Consider the following 10,999-nt stretch of genomic DNA (forward strand, 5'->3'; position numbering starts at 1 on the left):
CCACGGCAATGTGACGATTAATTTTTGTGTGGAACGCTCGTTTTATCCAACATCATCAGAGTCCCCCTTCTTTTTTATTTCCAAATCAACCACTGGATATAATACACCCTATCAGCCCCCCTAAATAGGTATATCGGGTAGAGTATATTAGTAAAAAAGTCTTATAATTGAGGTGGTAACTAAAACTAGTATTGTGGAAAATTTGAAAAACTGGCACCGGGACACTTAATATATAATATACGGATTATGATTTACGGACATATGCCTTGGTGCAGTGTTATTGGTTTCGGACTTTTGGATATGTTATTTTCTACCTTTGTCAGTTTTATTTTTTACGTACCTAACTACCTACCAGCGCCGGCGGGAGGTATTGCATGGGCCCTAGACATTTTTTTTTGCAAGTTCTATTACTTATAGGTTGTATGAAATTTTTTTCAACTTTACATAACTTACCTATAATTTTTTTTTCATGTACTCAATTAAACAATGTATTAAGCGTTCACTCTTCAATATGTATTTATTTCTTAAAACAGTTAAAACATAAAACTACAACAAAAAAAGTGCACGCGAGTAGTGTTGAATTTATCAAAATAAATAAATAATTTAGTCATCTTTATCTTTATCTAGATAAAATTATATTTATCTCGGGTCAACACAGCACGCGGAGTCCGCGATCTACCGCAGTAATATACTGCTCGCATAATCACACAAACGTATCAATAACGACGCATTACCGTGTCCAGCTAGTATTTAAGAAAGAAAATAAATAAATATTTAAAACTTACCAATGTAGGTAAATACGTGCAGTTGCTGGTGTCCGGCTGGTAACTGGTATACAGTTTACCTATTATAGTACCTAATTGTAAATTGATACACGTGACGTAGTGGCGAATTCCAGTCGTGGAATGAAACACAGATACCGACGATAATAATTATTTAGAAATAATATTTGTTGAAAAGTACTGAGCGATTTCCAAGAAATAATGATAATTGATAAATGCGTACATCAGACGTGTATCGAGAATAAATTTGATTCGCTATCGTACGTCTATTTTCTATACTCAATACCGCCTAATGTATTCGAATAATGTATTCGTCTCTAATACTTCAATAACATGAACTATATTATAACCAGGATGAGAAAAACACACAGTTTAATGGAATTGATGTGCACATAACCAATTAAATTGTTTCAGCGGATTATTTTGGACGTCGCCGTCGCACGTCAGCATTATAATTTTATTTTTTATTACCTATATGAAAAACCCACAGGCCACAAGCCGCAACTGAAGACGGCCAGCCGAGATTTGTATTATGAACTTAAGAAACAAAATTATGAGCTTACAAATGATCAAATACCATACAAGGCGCGGGGCCCCAAAATGGCGGGGCCCTGGGCAGATGCCCCTTCTGCCCTGCCCTTCCACCAGCGCTGCTACCTACACTATCTTCTATTGACTATTGACAAAAAAACATGTCTAACAGACAATTTGAAAGTGGTGTATCTAAAAGATGGAGAAAAATGTTCAAAACAATGAATTAAAAAAATATAAAGGATTGATAAATAATTTTGTATTCAATTCAGGTAATTGTACCTGATTCATATTTGTGTCCTTTCATTTTAGGACAACATAGAGAATATTATACAGCCATTGTCATATTAATGATATTTATTCTTAATTTATATTATACTATTACAGAAGCATACATTAATGATTACATCACATCTAAGCGTGGTATAATAGGTAGGTATGAGAACACTGAGTGAATGTATAATTTCATAATTTACCTATTAAATTATGGTATTTAAATTTTGTGTTTTTTAGTTTGTTTAATATATCAACACGACAACACGTATCAAATAAATAGATACATTTTATGTCGAGAAAATTTTTTTTGAAGGGGCCTCCGCAAATGGTAGTTGCATCCCGGTCTCCTGAGACTATTAGATCCGGCACTGGTCTAAGGTAAGTAGTAACATCTTGTTCTGTATAGGTACTATAGAGTATAGACATGAACTCTATAATTTTAATATTACCTATATATTTTTTTTCATATTATTCATAAGTCTTAAGTTCATAAATCGTTATTTTATATTTGACAATCCAGACGTCAAAATTTAAATTTCAATCGGTCTTTAAAAATGTTTATGGCTTTACACAAAACATTTTTTTTTAAAAATTCCAATCAAATAACATACAATATCACAAAAAAACATATTTTCAAGAATACACTTACACTGGCTATACTTTTTTCTTAGAAAAATTAGGTAAGAAAAAAAGGTTCCCAGATAAAAATTTACACTTTGAAAAGTTGTGATAAATTATATGATCAATCAATACCTACAGATTAAAAAATGTATTAGCTTGAACAGACATGAGGCAAGACAAAGATATATTGTAAGACGTAGGTACCTACATATATTATTATAATTTTATTATTGTTACGCAATTTTGTTCGACTTGTTCGAATGTGTACATATTATATATTAATATATTAGACATTTAGGCTGCATACAATTATTGTGTACTCATGGTCTTATCAATTGTATTTTAAAACGCATTGGGTGAGTCTAATCGAAAATAATATAATTTAATTCAAGATCGGCATTGAATTAACAGAGCATTATAATATTAAAAACTTCACACTTGAATATTTTTTAATATTGACATTGATCGTTTTCATTTTATATTCTGAACGGAGTGTAGCATGAATTGATTTTATAAAGTGTATTTTTTTTATTTATTGTGTCATCATATTTTGGATCAGGACTAAAATATTCAGGGCCGTATTTAGGGGAGGGGGTATTGCCCCGATCGGGTAATATTTTAAAACTGTTATTGTTTTAGTCCTGCCATAACTCCCATTCTCTTATTAATTCCTACTATAAATATTATGCTTTTATATTTTGTAATTTTGTATGGCAATGTTTATTATAATATATCAATATTGAATAATTGAATGACACAAAGACCCTCACTGGCCTCACTAAGCTACCCACCACCATATACCATTGATTATAAAATATAAATACTAATATTATACACAATAATATTACTTAAAATAATAATTGATCAAGTTCAGTGGCGTAGTTACGGTGGGAGGGGGGTGTAAGGGGTTTCCACCCCCCCTCTCAAATAAAAATCTTTATTATATTGGTATTTTGTTTTGGGAAAATTGTTGTGATAAGAGACTTTCGGCATTATATAGCACGACAAGTCGACAAAATTATCGTCGATAACAATTTTATCATAGGTAGGCCTCGATAACTATTACTGAAATAATAACCAATTATAAAATCGACAAAAACAGCGATAACGACGTTGAGTGGATTTTATTTTATGAATTATTATAACAGTTTAATATAAAACTATTGCAACTATTTATAACTGATACCAATTTGAAACAAAATAAAAATGACGTTTAGTTTAACTATAATAACTTGTAATTTGTATCATAAATATATTTAAACCCCCCTCCCCCCAGAAAAAAATCGTATCTACTCCGCTGATCAAGTTCATACACCAACACACAATTTGTAATTATTCATAATTTTAAAGTTATAAATTATGTCATTGTATAATATTTATTACCTATATACCGGATGATTCTTTTATCATTGAACACTCATTATTTCAAAAAATCTAAATTTTTTCGAAAATATTTTTTTACATAGTTACATAAGTCGCTTATAAAACAACGCTTTTCTTAAAAAATTATATTATTATAATTATAAGCAGAATATTTTTCTTAGTATTTTGATTCATGAAAATCGAATTTTGGGTGAGTAGTTTATGAGTTATAAATATTCAAAGTTTAGATGAGTGGAGAAGTGGACAAACATTTCGCGGGGTAACCCCGTACCACTCCACTCCACTCATCTAAAATTTGAATATTTATAACTAGGGCTAGGATTTTGTAGCATTTGCATTTTCTTTCATAGTAATACAGGACATAGCTAATCAAAAACAAAATTCGATTCATTCATCACAGAGTTAAAATATGCAATTTTGATTTTACTTTTTTTTGCATTTTCTTATGATATTCGTAAATAAATGCTTTTTTGGTACTTTTTTGTCAGTTTATTAGCTTTTTAATTAGTTTTTGTTAATCATACATTTATACGCATATTTAACATTTTTAGAACATTTACGTACATATTTATCCAAATTATTATTTATTAATTTATTTTAATTGTGTTATTTAGTTATTATATATACTTATTTCATGATTTCGTTGTGAAATATTATTGCCTTATCGGAAAATATTTCTGAAAATAGATTCTTAGATTTTGTCAAAGTGATTACCGAATGGGGAGTAATAGTTACGTAATACGTTGATATTTATCGACATTTAATAAAACGGTTTTTAATTAATTTTTTTCAATATTTATAAATTGTGCCTAGTTGTTCTAAGAATTACTTATTGTGAACATATAAAAATGTGTTTAATAAATTTTTTTTTGATATTAAAAATATTTTTCAGTTAAACTTAAAAATGTTCAAGTCATTTTTTAGTTGCATTTTCTTGGTTAAAATGCTTTTTTTATAGTATTATTGGCAATTTTTTAATTCCTTTATTGTAGGTTTTTAGTGCTTTATTTTCCTAGCCCTATTTATAACTCATAAGCTACTCACCCGAAATTCGATTTTCATGTATCAAAATACTAGGAAAATATTCTGCTTTGGAATATAAAATTAAAACCCAATGTTGTCATTCAAAAAAGTAAAAAACTTAAAAAATTATAAGGATAAAAAATATAATTTTTTAAGAAAAACATTGTTTCGTAAGCGACTTGAAACTATGTAAAAAAATATTTTCAAAAAAATTATGAGTGTTCAATGATAAATGAATCACCCGGTATAAGGTTAATATTTTTTTTTAAATTTTTTTTTGTGTCTGTCATCACCTTTCAGGACAGTAAAACTGATTCAATTTTCTTCAAAATTATCTTGTTTGATGGAAAAGTGAATGAAGTTACACCAATATATGCACCATTCAGTTGGCAAAAATTTAAATTTCCTAGTAGTTTTCAAAAGCGCAGGGTAAAACAAAAAAAGGTGGGCAAGTGGGTGTCGCTCAGCTGTAAGTAACAAGTGGGTTACTGTAATGGATGGTGTTAAATTTGAATTCAATGATATAAAATCATTGTATAAGAAAAACGATTCTGAGCGAAGATGATCAAACAGCGTATGATATTACGAAGTATATTTGATGATATTATTGTGAACAAAGTAATTTATATATAACCTATTTAAGTGGAAACTTGCTTTAAATTTTCAATCCTTATCTATAATAGTTGAACATATTATTCATTTTTAACTACAAAATAATTATTAAATTTTAAATTTGATAAATTTTGTCAAAATTTGAACTTTAAATGCTTATAAAAAAAATTGTGCCTATGTATTTTTAATATTTTTCAATTGCTGTTGTAACAATATATCAGGAGCTTGCATTAAATTTTCACGCTTTTTTACCCAACAAATAAAATTTTATTGATATTTATAGAAAAAAAAACTAAAAAATTTGAAAACCGACTATGTCCGTAAACAATAATTATTTTCAAAATTGTATGGTGTATAGAAAATGAAAATATAAACATTCAGTGAAATTGTCAAGTATCTACAGTCATCGTATTTTAATTACAACAAAATAAGGAAATCGTGACATGAGAAATCGAGTGAATATCAAATGTTGTAAAAATATGAATTTCAAACACTCATAAAAATTTAATTTGACTTGCTTGTAGACATTTTTTTTTTTTGATAAAGGTAGATCCTATAAGGAATCTTGTATTACATTTTAAAATCTTAGTTCTAAAAAGAACAATTTTTACAAATTATAAACTCAACATAATTAGGTAATTTTCGTGATTTTTAAATATTTGTCGATTTTTGAATTTAAATGCTAATAAAAACAAAACAGTGACTAAGGATTTTTAATATTTTTCAAAGATCATTGTAACAATATAGTAGGAGCCTTGTATTAAATTTTCAATTATTTTTACTTAACAAATAAAGTTTTATTGACATTCATAGAAAAAAAAACTAATTAAATTGGAAACTGAAATTGTCCGTTTACAGCTCAAAACAAATCAAAATATTTTGAAAATTTTGAAAATTTTATCATGTATAGAAAATGGAAATATAAACAACCAGTGAAAATTGCATGTATCTACAGTCATTCGTTTTAAAGTTACACCAAAAACCAAAATCAATTTTCTCGAAAACAGATTTTGCATAAAAATTCCCGTTTTTCCTTAATTTTTCTTTTGTTTTTCACGGCGCTTTTGAAAACTATTGGAAAAATTTTACTTTTGACCCCCCAAAGTACCAACAAGATTCAATTTTCTATCAAAAAAGATACTGTTGAAGAAAATCCAAGCACTTTTACTGTCCTAAAACAAAAATAAAAAAATAAAAAAAAAAATATTAAAAAAATACACATCATTGTAAAATCAATAGGTACATTCATCGTTCCACTCAGAATCTAAAAAACTAAGGAATAACTGTATTTTTTTATCAGTTATCGTTATAAAAAAAAAATATTTAAATATTCACATTATTATTTTCTTTGTTATATATAAGAATCTAACTTGATTTTGGAGACGAAGGAAACCGGTTTGTTTGTTTATTTATTATTGTTATTATTATTATTTATTTATTTATTTATTTATTTCTTCCGGAGGAAGGTCGGGCAGCTAGTTGTAATATAATATATTATAATATTAAATATTATCTATACTTTTAGCGTTTCCGCATAGCGCGCATAATGATGTATTGTATTCATATTTTCATATTTAATAAGATAATGATTTTGCAATAGTAAATTGAGATAAAATGTTCAACACAATCATTTTAGAATATGTGTAGTGACTAGTGGTAGTTCGTAGGTATAAAAATGTGTATACGTATACCTACCTACTCGAATAAACATTATTTGCATTGACATAATTATGATTATTATAATCAAATATACGGAAAAAAATTGTTGGCCAGTTTACGTGGCAACGTGACAATACCTATAGATATAATAACGACATTATTGTATATATTTCAATATTTATATTAGGTACTTTTAAAATATATATAATATAATTTTATTATACCAACGATATATCTGGTCAGGTTGAAAATGGCTTTTGTAATACATATATAAATACATAATATTATGATAAAATATATTTTAGGTGTACATTAGGTTATATAGCCTTATAGGTAGATGGCGTAGGTCGTAGGTAGTAATAGCTAGTAGTCTAGTACTATATGCGCATTTTGGTTTACACATTATGGAATAATATCTACCTATATTTTAACTTTTGTCCATAGGTTATCAGCGCATAATTCGTAAATTATATGCCAATAAAACACAGAAAATCACACTAAGAGAAGCACACCCTGTCCTGCAGCTTCCACCTTTATTCTTTTGAACTGAAATATTTTTGTTTTAATTTTTATATTTTTCCCAAACGTTTCTGCCTATTTTTATTAAGTACCTACCATAAGTAGGTATACATTTTTTGGGGAATATACCTACCCAATATCCTTTGTGTATGTATCTATTTGTTTGTAATAAACTGAAATTAGCATTTAAAAAAGTCAAAACAGTGCCGCCGTTATAATATCTGCAGAGACAGTGGGCTGGGTCTTATACGGCTATACGGCTGTACCCGCATCCACTCTTGGGCAGTTGTATCTACTGCAGGGGACCCCGCTTTGGATCCACAATTTACGTTAAAACAAAAAAATTATTAAACATTGCATTATAATATGGAGGTGCTTTGATTGCTTCTAATCCTTTTATTAAATTAGACGGGCCCCGGATGATAGAGGGCCCCTTGATGTGCAATGGCATATAGTATATTTTAAATACTTCGGCGCCACTGCTCTTGGATACCTATATATTTTTTGATTAAAGTCTGCAAAAGTTTAAAAACCTTACAAACTTTCTGTATAATACTGGAGTTTGTAATGAAGATATTAAATGAGTGGCACCAGAGCTGCTCAAATGTTTTTGGGGATCTGGGGAAATTAATTTTGTAGTTTTAATCATAACACGATATGATAAAAAAAATAGTCACAGAGATTTGCAGAAAGTTGCAATCAAATTTTATCAACCAAGGTCATTTAAACTCGTGATATTGGTGTTAATGTAACTTATAATCTTCAGTACTAAAATAATATAACTAATAAATATAAAAACTATAGTCACTGCCGACTATGCTATAATGCAACGTCGATAATTCGAATAACAAATTTCTACAAAGAAATTAGGATATTTGTATAATTAATCTTCGCATTCCAGTATCATGACAATAATAAATTACAATTATTATTATAATCACATTTACGATGCAATCACATTACAATTGTCAATTAGTATAGTATGTTTAATGTTTTATGTACCTACGTAATATAATTATAAACTATAGAAACGAAATTAAATTGTTTTATTGAAATTTCATAGAGAAGATTCTAGCAATGACGGGCCTTAAAAGTTACTAAATCATAAGCCAATCTGAAGTTTTTAGAGGGCCTCTAGAAATTGTTCTAAAGTGGGGTCCGGGGAAAAATGGACCCGTTGCCTATCTCTTCCCTATGAACGGCCCCGATTGGAGCACACAAAGCCTATGAATGAAGATAATTAGTGTGCACCACTGTATTACTAATAATTGTAGCTATCCAAATTTTTTTTTTTTTTTGGGGGGGGGCTATCGTGTTTTCACCTTATTAATATGTGTGGACATTTCCCCTATACCCTTCTACTAAGTTGGTATATTTTCAAATGGGTTGTTTTAAATGTAAATTTACATAAATATTTATCCAAATATCCAGTATATGATTCATAATTCGCCAAGTAAACACAATCCTATTATATAGATTCTGAGCGAAGCACCTCCCAAATGCACCAACTAGATTCATTTTCCCATCAAACAAGATACTGTTACCCCAAACCGTGATGACAGACACAAAAATAAAAAATGAAAAAAAAAAATAAAAAAACACACATCATTGTAAAATCAATACATTCATCGTTCCACTCAGAATCTAAAAGTACCTAGTTGTAAACTAGTTGGTACTTTTCAGAGGTCATAATAAATTGAAAATTCTCAATAATTTTAAAAAGTATTATGCAAAACAAAAAAGAAAAAAATTAGAATAATAACCAGAATTTTTTTGAGAAAATCGATTTTGTTTTTTGTAGTAACGACTAACAAGTTTATATATTATATTATACATAGGTGCTTCAATAGCAATAATACCATAAAATATAACGAGTAATGAAAGATGACAGACCGTATTTGATCAGTATCCTTTTGCATACCTACGATGATTTGAATATCATTGAATTCAAATTTAACAAATCCATTACAGTAACCCACGTCCCACTCTATACACCTACCTTACAGCAAAGTGGTACCCTCCGTATACCCACTCGCCCACCTTTTTTTCTTTAATCATGTCTTTATTCAAATTCTGATTATTGGAATATTTAAATAATATGCTGAAGGTCAAAGGAACATATTCATAATTATTTAGATTTTTAAGTATAAAATCATTTAATTAATTTACAGTAAAAAAAGGTGCTTCTCATTTAAAATAAAAATGTTACTTCTATACACATTTAATCCAAATCTTCCAAATTTTCTGAATAGGTTTAGATCAGGTTTGTTTGACTCACGCTCAACATATTAAAGATAAAATGCTTTCACCTAAAATCGTTTGAGATTCTGAGTGGAACGATGAATGTATTGATTTTACAATGATGTGTGTTTTTTTATTTTTTATTTTTTATTTTTGTGTCTGTCATCACAGTTTGGGGCAGTAAAACTGCTTCGATTTACTTCAACAGTATCTTGTTTGATGGGAAAGTGAATCTTGTTGCTGCATTCGGGAGGTCAAAATAAAAAATTTCCAATAGTTTTCAAAAGCTCCGTGAAAAACAAAAGAAAAATTAAGGTAAAACGGGAATTTTTACACAAAATCTGTTTTCGAGAACATTGATTTTGGTTTTTAGTGTAACTTTAAAACGAATGACTGTAGATACATGCAATTTTCACTGGTTGTTTATATTTCCATTTTCTACGCATGATAAAATTTTCAAAATATTTTGATTTGTTTTGAACAATTTAGGGACATTTTCAGTTTCCAATATTATTAGTTTTTTTTCTATGAATGTCAATAAAACTTTATTTGTTGAGTAAAAATACTTGAAAATTTAATACATGGCTCCTACTATATTGTTACAATGACGTTTGAAATATATTAAAAATCCTTAGTTACAGTTTTTTTTATTAGCATTTAAAGTTCAAAAATTAACAAAATATGTTAACAAAAATCACGAAAATTAGCAAATTATTTTGGGTTAAGAATTTGTAAAAATTTTTCTTTTTAGAACTAAGATTTAAAAATATAATACAAGATTCCTCGTAATATTGTCTACCTTTATCAAAAAAACTAACTACAAAATAATTATTAAATTTTAAATTTGATAAATTTTGTCGAAATTTGAACTTTAAATGCTTATAAAAAAAAGGTGGGTAAGTGGATTTCGCTCTGCTGTACAGTAGGTTACAAGTGGGTCACTGTATAATGGATGGTATTAAATTTGAATTCAATGATATAATATCATTGTATAAGAAAAACGATTCTGAGCGGAGACGGTATATCAGTCTATGTATTAGACATATATATACTTATCTATGGTATTAAAAAAAAATTTACCTATAATAGGTACCTATAATAAATTCCAAATTAATCATATCATAATATCTATTAGGTACTTATAACAGGGGCGTCATTTCAGTTTTTTTTCTGGGTGTGCAAACTTTTAGGCAGGCCAATTTTGACATTTCACCAGGCCATTAAAAAAAAAAGGTGGGTAAGTGGATGTCGCTCTGCTGTACAGTAGGTTAGAAGTGGGTCACTGTATAATGGACAGTATTAAATTTGAATTCAATGATATAATATCACTGTATAAGAAAAACGATCTGAGC

The 10,999-nt window shown here is 28.4% G+C and overlaps 1 protein-coding gene across 1 annotated transcript in view; it reads left to right on the plus strand.

Moving 5' to 3' along the window:
• Positions 1–1,899: 1,899 nt before the first annotated feature.
• LOC100167928 (insulin-degrading enzyme) overlaps positions 1,900–10,999 on the plus strand; it is a 36,507-nt gene continuing 27,407 nt past the window's right edge. Inside the window, exon 1 of the mRNA XM_029487310.1 lies at positions 1,900–1,967. Within this exon, the coding sequence (XP_029343170.1) occupies positions 1,915–1,967 (53 nt within the window). The 5' untranslated portion in view covers positions 1,900–1,914. The remainder of the gene's footprint in view (positions 1,968–10,999) is intronic.

The sequence above is a fragment of the Acyrthosiphon pisum genome, chromosome A1 (genome assembly GCF_005508785.2).
Source record: "Acyrthosiphon pisum isolate AL4f chromosome A1, pea_aphid_22Mar2018_4r6ur, whole genome shotgun sequence".
NCBI classification, from domain to species: domain Eukaryota; kingdom Metazoa; phylum Arthropoda; class Insecta; order Hemiptera; family Aphididae; genus Acyrthosiphon; species Acyrthosiphon pisum.